This window comes from Equus quagga, chromosome 17 (genome assembly GCF_021613505.1).
Source record: "Equus quagga isolate Etosha38 chromosome 17, UCLA_HA_Equagga_1.0, whole genome shotgun sequence".
NCBI classification, from domain to species: Eukaryota; Metazoa; Chordata; class Mammalia; order Perissodactyla; family Equidae; genus Equus; species Equus quagga.
The window spans coordinates 12907869-12924518 of record NC_060283.1 but is presented as its reverse complement, the minus strand read 5'-3'; the positions used below and the strand labels follow the sequence as shown (position 1 = coordinate 12924518).

At 35.1% G+C, this 16650-nt stretch overlaps 1 protein-coding gene across 1 annotated transcript; it reads right to left on the bottom strand.

Moving 5' to 3' along the window:
- Positions 1–7786: 7786 nt before the first annotated feature.
- LOC124229048 (olfactory receptor 1440-like) lies at positions 7787–8745 on the bottom strand. Its single transcript, XM_046644170.1, is given in 2 exon segments — positions 7787–8265; positions 8268–8745. Coding segments are annotated over 2 exon segments (957 nt in total).
- Positions 8746–16650: the final 7905 nt, after the last annotated feature.

Below are 16650 nucleotides of genomic sequence, written 5' to 3'. Positions count from 1 at the left end.
ATTGTGCATATATGGTCAACTAACATTTGACAGGAGATCCTAAAATACTCAATAGAAAAAACACAGTCACTTCAATAAATGGTACTGGGAAAATTGGATATTCACCTGTAAAAGAATGAAACTGGATCCCATTCCCACCACCACCCCCCCACCAAAAAAAAAAAAAAACTCAAAATGAATTAAAGACTTAAATGTGAGACTTGTAACCATAACACCCCTAGAATAAAACATAGGGAAAAAATGAACATGGATTGGGTATGATTTTTTGGATATCACATCTAAACCACAAGCCAAAAAAATCAAAAGTAAACAAGAGAGATTATATCAAACTAAAAAGCTTCTGCATGGCAAAAGAAGTGCTAAACAAAATGAAAAAGCATCCTACATAATGAGAGAAATTATTTGTAAATCACCTATGTGACAGGGTCTTAATATCCAAAATATATAAGGAACCCATACAACTCGATAACAAGAAAATAAATAATCCAATTAAAATTTTGGCATGGAATCTAATTAGATATTTTTCCAAAGAAGACATCCAAAATACCAACACATACATGAAAATGTGCTTAACATCACTAATCATCAGGGAATTGCAAATCAAACTCAATAAGATATCAACTCACACCTGTTAGAGTGGCTATCATCAAAAAGACAAGAGATAATAACTGCAGGTGAGAATGTGGAGAAAACAGAACCATGTCTACTGTTGTGAGAATGTAAATTGGTGTGGTTACTATGGAAACCATAGTTTCCTAAAAAAATTTAAAACAGACCTGTCATATAACCCAGCAATTCCATACCTGGGTATATATCCAAAGGAAATGTAATCACCAAAATATATGTGCACTCTCATGTTCATTGCAGTATTATTTATAATAGGCAACACATTGAAACAATCTAAGTGTCCGTTGACAAATGAATGAAGAAATCATACTATAAATATATAAATAATATGAATAACAAGTATACGTATAAATATGTATAAATAACATAAATTATATGTTTAACAATGGGATATTATTCAGGCTTTAAAAAAAGAAGGAAATCCTGGCATTTGTGATAATCTGGACAGACCTTGAGGACATTATGTTAAGTTAGGTCAGTCAGACAGAAAAAGACAAATACTGCATGATCTCTCTGTATATGGAACCTAAAAATGCCCAACTCAGAAACAAGGATCAGATTTGTGGTTGTCACAGGCAGGGGCCAGAAAGTGGGGGAAATAGGTGAAGATGGTCAAAATGTAAAATTTTCCAGTTATAAGATAAATTCTGGTAGTGTAATGTACAGCATGATGACTATAGTTAACGATATTCTATTGTATATTTGAAAGTCAGTAAGAAAGTAGATCTCAAAAGTTTTCGTCACAAAGAAGAATACTGTAATGGTGTGAGATGATGGATGTTAACTAATCTTATTGGAGTAACCATTTGACAATATGTACATATATAAAATCATTACGTTGTACACCTTAAACTTATACAATGTTATATGTCTATTATATCTCAATAAAGCTGAAGAAAAGAGTTTCAGTTCTGATGTTCTCTCACTCTATGAACCTGTCTCAGTGGCTTATACACACTAGGTTCGATTTACTCCTAACAGATTTAGGGCATCAAGAGCCCCTGAAACAGAAGGTTAATGGGAGGGTTATATGAGGAGATCCATGCCAACACTCAGCAGTCTGGTACACATTAATTGTTTAATAGATGTTGGATATTATTATCAGTGATTGCTTACAGATAACCACAAATAACAGCTGTACTCATGAATAGGAATGCCATGGGTACTAGAGTTTTATTGATTAATTTGGGGAAACTTCTGAGACATCATCAACCCTGCAGACAGTCAGGCATCATTACCTCTGGGCAGCTGTAGATTCAGACCTAGTGTCCAGGCAAGTCAAACCACCTGGAGTCGTATAGACAGAAACCACATAAAAGATTTTCTATGCAGTTTGCTTGAATTCAGGTACACTTGGATCAGTTGACAGCCAGCAACAAGCTATGATGAGACGATGTCAAGAAAGAGTCAAAGTAGCTATTTCAATTCCCTAAAACAACGAAGATATATTTCATATATTTGTTGATACGGTCAGCAAGTTAGAGCTCACTAAGAGATTCAGAACAGATAACACCTATTGGCTATGTTCCATACCCAAACTGATCTTCCTTGAGAGGAAAGAGTAAATCAATGATAATGGCCAATAAAATTGTGAAAAAGATTAATAATTAGAAAGATTTGGACTTTCAGATGTTCAAAAGCATTATAAACATTGATAATTGATTATTCTTGTAAAAATAGACATGTGTCAAAAGAACAAATACAATTTAAAAAATAAATTTAAATACTGATAAGAATTAAATAGATGATAAATTTAGTATTTTCAACTGATAGAAAAGAATAAACTCTTCCCTAAAGGGTCTATGAGACCTAGCTTACTATAAATAAAAAGCGTTAGAGGAATCAATACATACACAGGTACATAATCTTGGGATGGGAATGCAATTTCTGAAATATAACATCAAGTAAGAGACCATAAGAGACAAAATATGATATAACAATTTAAACTTGATTATGGCTGAAAACCCGCTTATATAAAACACTTTTGAAATACGATTGATGAACTGGGAAACCTAGTCACAAAATATATGAATGCCAATGTGGCAATGCTTTTAATATAAAAAGCATAAATCAATAAGGGATAGGCACTCATGTATACTGCTGATGTTTGCAAAACATGGTTCTACCTTTCTAGAGGAAAACGATTACTTTATATAATCAATCTCTCTCTCTCACAGACACACACACACATACACACAAACACACACACACACATGTGAACCAATTACAATTGACAAATGTAATAAGTGGTATGATTTTGATTTTCTTCTCTATTTTTATCTGTATTTTTATTTTCTACAACTCCTATATTTATAATAAAAAGTTATTAAGATATAGAAATCCTTAATAGTTAGCACAGTGAGAGAGAAAGAGGGAGAGAGAAAGGGAGACGGAAAATAATGGAGAGAGAATGAAAGAGGGAGAATGACAGAGAGAATAGATTGTCAGACTTTCCTTACATTTACTCACTGGTTGTGTGATCCTAAGCAAGTTATTAACCTTTCTGTGTCTCAGTGGAGTCATCTATAAATGGGGATAATAATATTTACCACTTCATATGGTTGTTTCAGGAACTGAATGACACAAAGGGTTTAAAATAGTAAGGGCTCAATAAATGTTAGCAATTATCATTCCTTTCTGTGAAAGAAAAATAAGGCAGAACTAATACTATAGCATCAAGGAGCTCTTCATAAAATTCTTTGCTAAATTAGATGCTCTCTAAGCTAAGATTCAAGAATATCGGTTATATGATTACATTTATCTCTATCTTGTATTATTCCGTTATCTTCCAGTCAGCAGGATTGTAAACACATGGCGCTATTTTTCATGTTCCACCACCACCAGGTCCTCTTGAATTGATGATACTCTATTATAACAGTATATGGGCTAGTGAAGATGTTTTCCTATTTAGTGATAAGCATCTCATATACTAATATTTATATAACTCAGTAAATATATGCTGAAGATGTTCGTGAACGGTTCTTTCACCCAGCTTTGGAGGAGAAACTGAAAATATATGATTTTCATTTCATTTCAATTATGGTTTTATGAATGTTGAAATCTTTCTGTTTACTCTTAGAATAGAGTGCTGTCTATATAATTCATCACATGTTTTATCCAAGATGAATTCAATTCAATGAAAATATTTTGAAAATATAAATTCACGCCCAACATCCCTGAAACAACAAAATAATTGATCAATTCAATGAAAATGAATCAAGCTTTTGATCAATTGGTTGCACTAAAATTCACTTTTTTGTTACATTCTGTTAACAGAGTCAGCCGTAACTAAATGTATTCCATGTACCTCATCATTCCCAGAAAAAATGTGATGAGTCGTGGATTGTTTAACTTGTTCATGAGAAAAGTTATCCTAAAAATGTATGTTTTTAAAATTTGATAAGCCAGAAGAAAAACAAAATAAAATCTGAATATACTTACTCTCTTTGATTATTTTTTTGCATGTGTTTGCCATCTCCCAAGACAGTTTGTAGAGGAAAAGATAACTGAGGTAAATATTGGTTGGCGATATTGCTGTGGAGATACAGTTAATCAAAACCTTTTCCAATCTCATCTTCTAAGGACATGGCCATTTGCAAGTTTGTGCAGGGTAGAAAATCAGGTTAAGAAATCAATCAGGTTGAGGAAGCCAGGAATGTTGCTGAATGAATAACAGCACAGTAAAAGAAGGATAAAAGGAACAGTTAGATCAACACTGCCTGTGCTTGCAGCGAGGCATCTCTGATTTCTGTGTCACCCGTGCTCCGGACCACCAGGGTTTTCAAAGATGACAATGCACAACTATATGGATTATTTCAAAAGATCAATAGATTTGTACATGAGTACTTTATTATATAATTATGAAATGACCAGCTTGGCTTTGCTGCTCAGAAATAATGAATAAAAGGTGTATACTGAAATGGAAATCAAATTAATTATTATTATATGAAAGCAGAATTCTCAAGGGAAAAATTAAATTAAAAGAGTCATGGAATGGCTGAAGTTGGGAAGCACAGGCAAGTCGGTTTTACCTTAGTTAATTCCCCTGAAATTCAACAAATTATTATTTTTGATTCAGAGCACAATTATTAATTTCTACAATCTATTAGGCTTTATAGGTTTTGTCTCATTAGATTCTAGATGATTCTATTATCCCCAATTTACAAAATAAAAACAGAAATTAACAGACTTCAAGATCATATACTTAAGAAATTGGGAACTAGAATTAGACATCTATGCCTCACCACAGAGTAATACCTGAAATTTCAGTTTAGAAAATATTCTTTTCACTGAAGTTCAAAGAATTTGAGTAAGGGGAAAGAGAACCTAAGGAAGACCCCTAAGCGAAGGGTGTAGAAGTGAGAGAGAGGGAAAAGTTAAAGTCTAGGAGAGACTGAGAACCATAACCCTTGTGCTGTGTAGGTCCTAAAGGAAGAGTAACATAGATATAGAGATACACAGAATCCACTGTTCTCTATAAATCTTCCCTTATGAGCTTGGCCTAGATCCCACATGAAGATGGAGTTCTTGCTAAAGATTGAAATTGCTTATTTCTTTTCCAAAGGAATTTTTCAGGTGGGCCCTTGCACTCCAAGATGTGCACTTTTGGCCATGTGATTGGCTTTCCACTCACCCCCAGAGAGATGCCCACAACTAGAGATCCTCTTAAATGAGTTATTAGGTCAGAGGTGAAAGGAGAAAAGACAATCAGGGAGAAAACTCTCCAGGTACTTGCTCTCTGGAGTCATGGTTGTCATGGAGTTTTTTCCATGCTAATTTCACACCCTACTTTGCCATGTCCCTTCTGATTCAATTCCTCACTTCATCACGGTCCTATTATGGTCTCATGATTATAGTTTTTCTTTTAATGAACTTGGAGTCATTTGAGCTGGAAAGGACCTAGAAACCATCTAGTCAAATGCCATCAATTTCCAGGTGAGGACCTGAAACCAGTGGAGCTAAGAGATTTGCCCAAGATGACACAGCTGGTTGGCAATATAGACTGACAACAATAAATTAGATGTGTGGGCACTTACCAGTTTACAAAGTACTTTCATTTCAGATATGTACATACATACATTTTCTCAAATACCTGACCTGAGTCAGTAATCAAAGCAGCCCTTTGAAGCAGACATGGCATGATTTCCTAAACATAAGTGAGGAAATCAAGGAAATAGGGAAGAAATAAAACTAATTCGTGACAGGGGGATGAGTTACCATGGTTACAACCATGGGCATTGGTATCAGCCAGTCTGGGATGAATACCAGCTTTCCACTTGTAGGTTGTATGAACTTGAGCAAATTAACCTCTCCAAACCTCAGTACTATCACCTGTAAAATGGAGCTGATAATAGTAGATACATCTCAGAGTAAATTTTCATAGAAAGAATCAAATTAGTTAACAGTTATCCAGCACTTACCACAGTATGTAGTACAAACGACGACTTCTATTATCAGAAGGTGTAATTCATGTGTTCTGAATTGGAGTTCTTTCCAACATATTATGCTGCATTACTAATCCTTCATTAAAAATATCTACTTAAGATAATCCCCATAAACTTTTGTGTTTTGTTTTTGAAAAATGGAGCTCACCTATCCTGCAATTCCTAGGAATACAGAGATATTTTCAGAAGATCTCCTTCTTGGTTTGACCTAGTTCAGCTAATCTTACTTTTAGGGAGAAAAGGATGGATGGGGAAATAAATTATTTCTTTGATTTAACATTCACTAATTGGTTAGCAGTTACATATTCCCTCTGATAAGAACTATACTAATTTAATCTTTTAAACTGAATAGATTCTTAAGATAGTTTAAAGATATAACACCAAAAGTATAGAATTTGGGTTCCAAAGCTAAGCATTGGAAGACGTGCTTCTGGTCTATAGGAACCACTTATAATCCACACATGAAAATTTGCGAGACTCACCATGGATTGTTGCTACCCTGGGAAGAATGTGGCAGACCTCAATATGCCCAAAGTTTCAATCTGTGAAATGGGAATAACTTCTCATCTGCCAACTCACATGGCAATAGAAATAAATCACATCTGTACAATGTAACCATATGAAGTATAAAGTGTTGTGTAAATACTAATGTAATATGTATGACATATAGTACACAAACTTGTCTGAAAAAATATCTATTTAAATTTTCTTTAAATTCTCTTGTTGGAATCTGAGTCTCTAAGTCAGCTGGCTTTGCTGCTCCCTGATCAAACTTAAGGCCCTGGAATCCCTGGGAGGTTCACATCTCTGGGACTTTGACGCTGTCTCTCAAGACACATGACAACAGCCTTAATTTCTGAAGTCTTGCTTTGACTCTGGGAAGCAACCATGGAGCATGCTTCAGGTGAACTACGTCCATAAATTGATAACTTTGACTTCTTTCTAGCCTCTGAGAATCTCCCCAACTCTTGACCATAAAAGGGCCCTTTCTTCCTACCATTCCTCTTTCCCACCTCTTTTTCACAAGCCACTACACAAGAAGTTCTCCAGGAGTAAGATGGAGGGGATAGAAACATTATTTGGGAATATGCCAGACCAGTCTTTCTCCCTCTCCTCTCCTGTTGTCTCCTCTCCTCCCTTCTCCTTCCCTCTGTTTCCTTTCTCACTATCATTCTCTCTCTCTATCCTTCTTTTTCTTTCTCTCTCTCTGTCCATGAATAAGATGATAAAGTGTGCATTTGTAAATTATTTTTAATTTTCACATATTTGTAAATTATTTTTAATTTTCACATATTTAATTTTATACATTATTTTATATTATATTTATTGAAATATACAAATGCTTAATGGTTGAAAATAAACAAAAGACGTATTAAAAATCGTAGAGGAAAAAACAGTCTATGTGGCTTCCTAGGGTCTTGACATTTCTGTACATAAAATATCTATTAGATTCTCTGTTCTCAAAACGTAGGGTTTTATGTACCTGGGTCTAATCATAGAATCAGGTTTATAAAGTAAATTCAATGTTGGTGACACTGTCTCGAACAGATCACCTGGTGGTGGTAGCTAAGAATAATGACAGGAGGAATCAAAGAGCAATGATTTCACTTCTTCTTTCTACCTAGAAAGAAGACCTGTGACCTACAAAAAGTCAAATACATATTCTAAACTTTGTCTTCATTATAGGAGAAATAGCACCTGCATAAATATTGCTCTTAGTGAGATAAATGTGTTGTCCTCTTTACCACCCTTTTGAGGGCCTCTTTGATTTCCTTGTTCCTCAAACTATAGATAACAGGGTTTAACATGGGGATTAGGATAACATAGAACACTGACAGCACCTTGTTCTGATTCTTGGAGTGGCTAGAGCTAGGATTCAGGTACATAAAGAGGCCTGTACCATAGAAGATTGTCACAACTGCCAGGTGGGAGGCACAAGTATTGAATGCCTTGGCACTACCTTTGGCAGAGGATAGTTTCAGAATAGAAACTGCAATAAAACCATAAGATAAGAGGATAAAAAGAAAAGACCTGAATCCAGTAAAAAATGCTACCAGAAAAATAATCATGTGGATGATAAAGGGATTGGTGCAAGACAAGGAAATAATCTGGATTATGTCACAGAAGAAATTTAGAATGATATTGGGCCCACAAAAGTGGAGATGAAAACTAGGGACTGTTTGAACTGAACTACAAGGAAACCACTCCCATAGGCCCCAGCAACCATCTTCTGACAGAGGCCAGGAGCCATGATGGCTGAGTACTGCAGAGGCCTACCAATAGCAACATATCTGTCATAGGCCATGGCAGCCAAGAGACAGCACTCAGCCTGACCCATCCAGCACCCAACAAAATATTGGGTGGCACAGGCAGTGAAGGAAATTGTTTTTTCATCTTTTAAGAAGTCTGAAAGCATCCTTGGGCTGGTAGAAGAATAGCAGATGTCTAAAAATGACAGGAAACTGAGAAAAAAGTACATAGGTGTGTGCAGGTGGCAGTCCACCCTGATTAGGATGATAAGACCCAGATTCCAGACTAGGGTCATAAGGTAGATCCCTAGGAAGATTGGGAAGAGGACAAGCTGCCACTCTTTTTCATCTGAGAGTCCCAGGAGAATAAACACGGCCACAGAAGTGTAATTTCTATCCCCTTCCATGGACATGCTTGGTGCCATCTGCTGAGAAAATGATTAGAAATGGAAATAAATTCATTCTCAAAAAATAAAAACAAACATTTTTTTCTGTTCACACAGCTAACTAAATATCAATCTTAAATCCTCAATGTTGAGTTAATATAGTCTTAAATGTGAAATTACAAGCCTTAACTGAAAAATTCCCTTGGATATTGTCATTTTCTTAGGGGACAAAAGGGAGTAAATGGACATTATTTTTACATTATCCTCTAAAATCTTAATTTCATGTCTTAACATTCCAGAGTTTACAAATATATGAGAATTGGAACTAGACCAAATTATAAAAACTGTCATTTCTCAATATGGGGAAACAAAGATTCTGCTCGGTTGGATCCACTATTAATCAGTCCTTTCAGAAGACCCTGAACCATGCTGGGTGTCATCTGTCAAATAAGGATGCTGGAGTAGGTGCTCTGTAAAATCTCCTTTGGAACCAATGTTCAATTAATCTGCCATCAGGGAGGGTGGACGATTTCGTAACTGCCTTTCTACTTTTATAAAGCCTTCAGAGATATAAAAGTAACGTAATTAAATGATGGAAAGAGTCACACACCAAGATATAGATTGGAAATGGGTGTGACTTAACCAACCTCATGACTCTAGGAAGGCTCCTGAGAAGTTAGATAAGACAAGGTTGAAAGAGCCATTATGTTCCTTTCCTTACAGTTGCAGCATTTTCCTTTCCTCAAATCAGGGATATTATAAGTTAAGTTATCTAAGACAGTGATTCTTGATGTTCTTTCCATCAATGATACTTTTGAAAATCTGTTGGAAACTCTAGAACCTCTACCCAGCAAACTGCAACCACTTGTCACCTTTGCATATGGTTCTATTAGATTCTTAAATCATCCTGGAGTTTATTCATGGTTCCTAGCTTCAAGACTTCTCCTACAAAGTAGAGTGACTTGAACTCAAGTAAAGGTTAAGACGTTTAGTTAATGGACATGCGTATTATCAAACTGAGGCAGAATTTCTGGAGATTCTTTCTGTTTTCCTCTTTGGAGCTAGTCCAGAGAAAGAAGGCACTAAGTCTTCAGTCCAAACAGTAAATAAGCCAAAGATTATTTCTGCATCAGATACTATATGCCCTCATCAAGATGAAATAGCTGTTATCTCTCCAGATGGTCATTAGAACATCTCCCAACAAAGCTATTTAAATTAATATGACTCAAACTAGAAAGAAAATCATGGGAAGGTAGAAAGGTAGAAAATGTATGTCAGAGATGGCCTGGGAGTTGTAGATGGGTAAAAGTAGATGTCTTGGAAATTTCCCTGGAGAAAGGCTGTGACCTTAATGGAATAACCTATGTCTATCAACTACAAATATTTGTCAGCATTAGACTTCCTGAATGTCTTCCTTTTCTACAATCATTTCCAAGCCCTCTAGTTCCAAAAATGAATGCAAATAGAAAATCCTCATAGACGCATAAGGCTACAGCCTGAGAAGTAAAGTAGAAGCATTCATTTCTCAAAATCAGATCAGTCATTGCTCCGTGTTGCACTGCTTTGAAGAGTATTCTGAAGAAATGAAGTTATTAATTAGAAAAGAAATACAAGACTTGCCATCAATATGGAAGGAGAAATGGTAGCAGACATGCTGCACAGTCATGCACCATGTAACAACATTTTGGTCAATGAAAGATCACAGATACAACATTGATCCCATAATATTAGTGCCATATAATATAGGTGTGCTGTAGGCATAACATGTATGTTTGTCTAGGTACACTCTATGATGTTTAGACAAAGACAAAATAGCCTAACAAGGCATGTATAAATGTATCCTTGTAATTAAGTGATGCATGAATGTATTAACATTCCCAGACTTGAATGTGGTTCTGTCCATAGTGAAACTGAATGGAGGGAGAATTTTGTGACAACAGAGCAGAAAATTACATTCTTCATCACTGTTACCATCATCATCATAACTAACAATCAGGACAGCAAAAAGATTTATTGTGGAGCTACAACTTATACTGTTCTTCCTCTACTCATGGACATATTCACAGCTTCCTGTAATGCCTAGTTGTTCAATATGGTAACCTTAAGCCTCATGTGCTGTCTACCAAACACAAATAATACTCTGAAAATTGCCCATATATTTTTATTATATGCCACTGGAACCCCAATTAAATGTATGTCACTGAATCTCCTTGCTCTATCCTCCACATCACTAAAACATCCGTTATTTGTATTTCTCTATTGTCTTCCGTATAATTTTTACAGACCTCTTTTCCAACAAATTTATTCTAACATGAATTGTGCTAATTGGCTGTTTAACTTATCCACTTAATTTCGAATTTCCATCATAATATTTTATTTTCTCTCTGGAGTTCCCATTTAGTTCTTTTCCCAAATGGTCACCTTTGACAGCCTCTTATTCTTTCATCATACTCTCCAAGCATCTGGTATTTAAACATATTAAACATATTTACTTCTCATTAATAACTAAAGATTTAAATATATAGTTTTGCAAATCTGATTCTATAGTTAGATGTCATAGCTGACTCTTAGTCAAGATGCCTTGTATATTTCTGTGCTTAGTGAATTTTTTTTAACTTAAGTTCATGTTTTTTAAAAATTTGTCTGTGGGAATCTTTGATGCTTGTGTTTAAAATATGTTCTTTCAGAAATGATTTATATTATTTCTGGAAGATACCTTGAGGGCAACACCAACACAGTCTCCCTTTAAACAAGAATTTTGACTTTGTGTCTTTTGGTGTCAGAACAGTGAAAGATTCAGGCTGCATATCTATGTAAGTCAGAGTATGAGACTAAAAATTATCAGGGGAAGGAGGAACGTTAGCATCTTAGCTGTAAAAGACAGTCTTCCTTTTTGTCCCACTTTTGTAACAGTGAATTGGATGTTCATCCATGAACAAAAACACCTTGTGGGAGTTGTGGCATCCAGGACCAAAAACCAAGGGAGCCAGGAGGAATCTTGCCCACCTGTGTATCTGGTAACAGGCAGACAGACATCAGAATGGGCTACAGGGCCAGCAGGAGACAGTGAACTTAACCCAAGCCACCTGGGTTATGATTGGTTAAGCCTGGAAAGTGCTGACTTTGGCTGACACCCATGAAAGAGAGAGACTTTATGGAAGCCTAGCCTTCCTGAGAGGGGACTATAGCACATTATTGGAGGAGAAAAAAAATATGAGTTGGTCACAGCGGAGAAGGTGAGAGGAGCATTCCCAGCACCACCTGCTCAAGGCAACAACGTACAGACTGAAGATTTCAGCAGTGGTGAACTATCCCACAGGGAAAAAGAGCCACAAGTGAGTGCCCAGCTACCATTGTAGTGCTGGAAGCATCTGGAGAAACCTAAGTCTTCCCAGAAGTACCTAGTGTACTGAGACAGGTAGTCAGTGATTGGAGGAAGAGGGAAGAGCAGGAAAGAAACAGTTGAGAATATTAAAGAGCTTTAAAGTGGCATAGTTTCTTCCTCCTGACTCAGGATTTCAACAGAAAGTCCACCCATGAGGCTCCAGGAGTACCTCACTCAAGAATCTCCCCACCAGGTCTGTGGGAACCCCTAAGTTGCCAGTGCTAAACCCACACTTCTCCCCACTCTGCAACTGACTTCTTTTGTATATTTCCAAGGGCAGCAGCAACAACAAATCTGGTAAACTGAGTGATCTAGGAAAAATAAACTTGAGTATGTGGGCAAGGGAAAAAAGACATACATGAACTGTAGTGCCAGCTTCTAGAAAACAAAAAAGAGTCTTCCAGTAGCCAAATTGGCAATTGGTAACAACCAGGGAAGACACAATAGCTTAAGAATTCTGCCACAAGTGAGAGCAATAAGAGTGGAGCACATTTACCCATATAAAGGCAGAGAAAACCTCAGATATAACACCACCAATAACAGGATACCCCATCTGAAGGCAACTAGCAAAGATTTGAAGAGGTGTTTTCTATTTCAAGTGCAAAAGCAGCAACCAGAAGCTATAAGAAACATGAAATATCAAGGGAACATGTCATCATGTAAAGTTAACAAAAATCGCCAACAACAGAATTTTAGAAGCACAGAATTTTGTGACTAAGCGAATAAAGAATTCAAAATAGCTTTTCGAAGAATCTCAATGAAAGAAAATAAAAGGCAAAAGAAGATAATAAGATAAGGAAATAAAGACACAAAATGAGATATATAACAAGGAAATAAAAATTATAAAAAAGAACAAACAAATTCTGGAGATGAATAATTCAATGAATGAAATGAAAAATACAATAGAGAGCATCTTCAGTAGAGTAGAGAACATGGAAGACAGGAAAGTGAGCTAGAGGGCAAGACGTTTGAATTAACGCAGTCAAAGCCAAGGAAACAAAACAGAAGGAAAAAGAGCAAAGAAAGCCTACGTGATCTATGGGATTTCATCAAAACAAAATTAGAAGAATTGAGGTTCAAAAGGAACAAAGAGGGAGAAGGGGGCAGAAAATTAATTTAGGGAATAATACTACAGACTTCCAAAACCTGGAGAGACTTAGACAGGTAAGCTCACAATCACAGATCACCCTATGTTCTCATTTCAAAAGACATTCTCCAAGACAAATCAAAATAAAACTGTTAAAGATCAAAGACAAAGAGAGAATCCTAAAAGCAACAAGGGAAGAAAAGATTGTACCTTCAAGGGAATCTCATTAGCTATCAGCAGTTTTCTCAGCAGACATCCTATAGGCCAGGACAGAGGGGAACGGTATATTCAGTGTTGAAAGAAAAACTGCCAGCCAAGAATACTCTATCCCACAAAGTTATCCTTCAGATACGATGGAGAAATAAAGACTTTCCCATAAAACAAAAGCTGAGATTATTCATCACCACTAATCCTGCCTTAAAAAAGTTTTTCACATTGAAATAAAAAGACACCAACCAGCAACATGAAAACATACAAAAGCACGTAGGATAGCATAAAGGTAGGTATATAGGCAGGCACAAAAAACTCTAATTCTGTAATAGGATGGTGTGTTAACCACTTAATTCTAGTATAAAGTTTAAAAATGATGAGTATTAAAATGTTTATAGCTAGAATAATTTGTTAAAGAATACTTGATGTAAAAAAAGGTAAATAACGACATAAAAATATAAAAGAGAGGAGTAAAGGGGTACAGCTTTTGTAGAAAATTTAAGTTGCTATCAGTTTAAAATGCAGTGTTTTCTTTATAAGATGTTTATGTAACGCACATGGTAATCACAAAGAAAAGGCCTAGAGTAGATTCACAAAAAGACAAGAGGAAACACAGCATACCACCAAAGATACAAAGTCAGGCACACACAAGGAAAAAAGAGACAATGGAAATACAAAACAATCAGAAAACAATGAATAAGATGGCATTAGTAAGTGCTTATATATCAAAAGTAACTCTACATGTAAATGGATTGAATTCACCAATCAAAAGGCAGAGTCCTGGATAGATAAAAACAAGACCCAACTATATGCTGCCTACAAGAGATTCACTACAGCTTTAAGGACAGCCACAGGCTCAAAGTGAAGGAATGGAAAAAGATATTTCATGCAAGTGGAAACCAAAAGAAAGCAGGAACAGCTATCTATACCAGACAAAATAAATTTTAAGCTAAATATGGAAACAAAGAAGGTAACTATATAACAGTAAAGGGGCCAATTCATCAAGAAAACATAATAAATGTAAATATACATGCATCCCAAATCAGAGCACCTAAGTATATTAAGCAAATACTAACAGATCTGAAGAAGGAAATAGAGAGCAACACAATAATAGTGGGAGAACTTAGTATTCCACTTTCAGCAGTGGATAGATCATCTAGGCAAATAATCAACACAGAAATGTTAGACTTGCATCGTATTAGACCAAATGGACTTAACAGACATTTATACAACATTTCATCTAATAGCAGCAGAATATATATTCTCCTTAAGTGCACATGGAACATTTCCAGCATAGATCATATGACAGGATACAAACATATTTTAAAATTCTTAAGCCTGAAATCATACCAAGTATCTTTTCTGACCACATTGGTATGAAACTAGAAATCAACTTAGGGAAAGCTGGAAATTTTACAAATATTTTCGTGTACAGAAAATATACAAAAAAAAACCCCTGAACAACCAATAAGTCAAATAAGAAATCAAAAGAGAAATCAACAAATATCTTAAAACAAATAAAAATAGAAATATAACACACCAAAACCAATACCATCATAAAAAAAATCAGTTCTGAGAAGGAAGTTTATAGCAATAAATTCATATATTAAGACTATAGAAGAATCTCAATAAAAACCTAACATTACACCTCAAGGAATGAGAAAAAAAGAACAAATTAAGACCAAAGTGAGTAGAAGGAAGGAAACAAGAATGATCAGAATGAAAATAAATGAATTAGAGACCAAAAAACAATAAGAATAATCAATGAAGTTAAGAGGTAGTTTTCAAAAAATAAACTATTCTGACAAATCTTTAGATAGGCTAAGAAAAAAAGTATACTGAAATAAAATCAGAAATGAAAGGGGAGACATTACAAGTGATATTACAAAACTACATAAGATCATAAGAGACTACTATGAACAACTATATGCCAATAAATTGGATAATCTATAAGAAATGGATAACTTCCTAGAAATATGCAAGTTATCAAGATTGAATCAAGAAGAAATAGAAAATCTGAACAGAAAAAGATGAGTAAGGAGACGAAATCAGCAATCAAAAACCTCTTGATACAGAAACCCTCAGAACAAGATGGCTTCTCTGGCAAATTCTGCCAAATTAATGCCAATCCTTCTTGAACACTTTCAAAAAATTGAACAGGAAGGAATAGTTCCCATCACATTTTAGGAGGCCACTATTACACTCACACCAAAGCTATGACCAAGTGGGATTTATCCTTGGAGAGGAAGAAGGTTCAAGATGTCCAATTTAATAAATGTGATACATCACATTTAGAGAATGAAAGATAAAAATCATATGATCATCTCAATAGATGTAGAAAAAGCATTGGACAAAATATCACATCCTTTCATGATTAAAACCCTCAAAAATTAGATATACAAGGAACATACCTCAACATAATGAAGGCCATATAAAACAAACCCACAGCTAACATTATGCTCAATGGTGAACAACAAAGTTTTTCCTCTGTTAGGAACAAGACAATGGTGCTCGCTCCCACTACTCTTATTCAATTTAGTACTAAAAGTCTTAAATAGAGTAAACAGGCTAGATAAAGAAATATAAGACATCCAAATTGAGAAGGAAGAATTAAAATTGTCGTTATCTTCAGAGGATATAAACTTGGATGTAGAAAATCCTAAAGACTCAACCAAAAAAGGGTTGGAAGTAATCAACCAATGCAGTAAATTTGCGGGATATAAAATCACTGTTCAGAACTCAGTTGTGCTCCACGAGCACGAAATATCATTCCATTTGTTTCTATCATCCTTGAATTATTTCAACACTGTGTTATAGTTTTCTGTGTACAAGTCTTTCACTTCCTTGGTTAAATTTATTTCTACGTATTTTATTGTTATTGTTACTATTTTAAATGAAATTATATTTTTTATTTCTCTTTCTGCTAGTTCATTGTTAGTGTATAAAAAAGCAACTGATTTTTGTACATTGATTTTGTACACTAAATTTTACTCTACTCATTGATTATTTCTAATTGTCTTTTCATGAATTTTAGGTTTTCTTATACATATAATTGTGTCAACTGCAAATAGTGATGTGTTAACTGCTTTCTTTACGATTTGGATACATTTTGTTTCATTTTCTGAACTGCTCTGGTTAGAACTTCTAATACTATTTTGAATAAGAGTGGTGAGAGCAGCATACTTGACAAACGTTTTGATATTAGCTAATTTCTCTGAAATTGAGAAAATTGTCATTTTTGATTCAGTGCTGTACTATTATC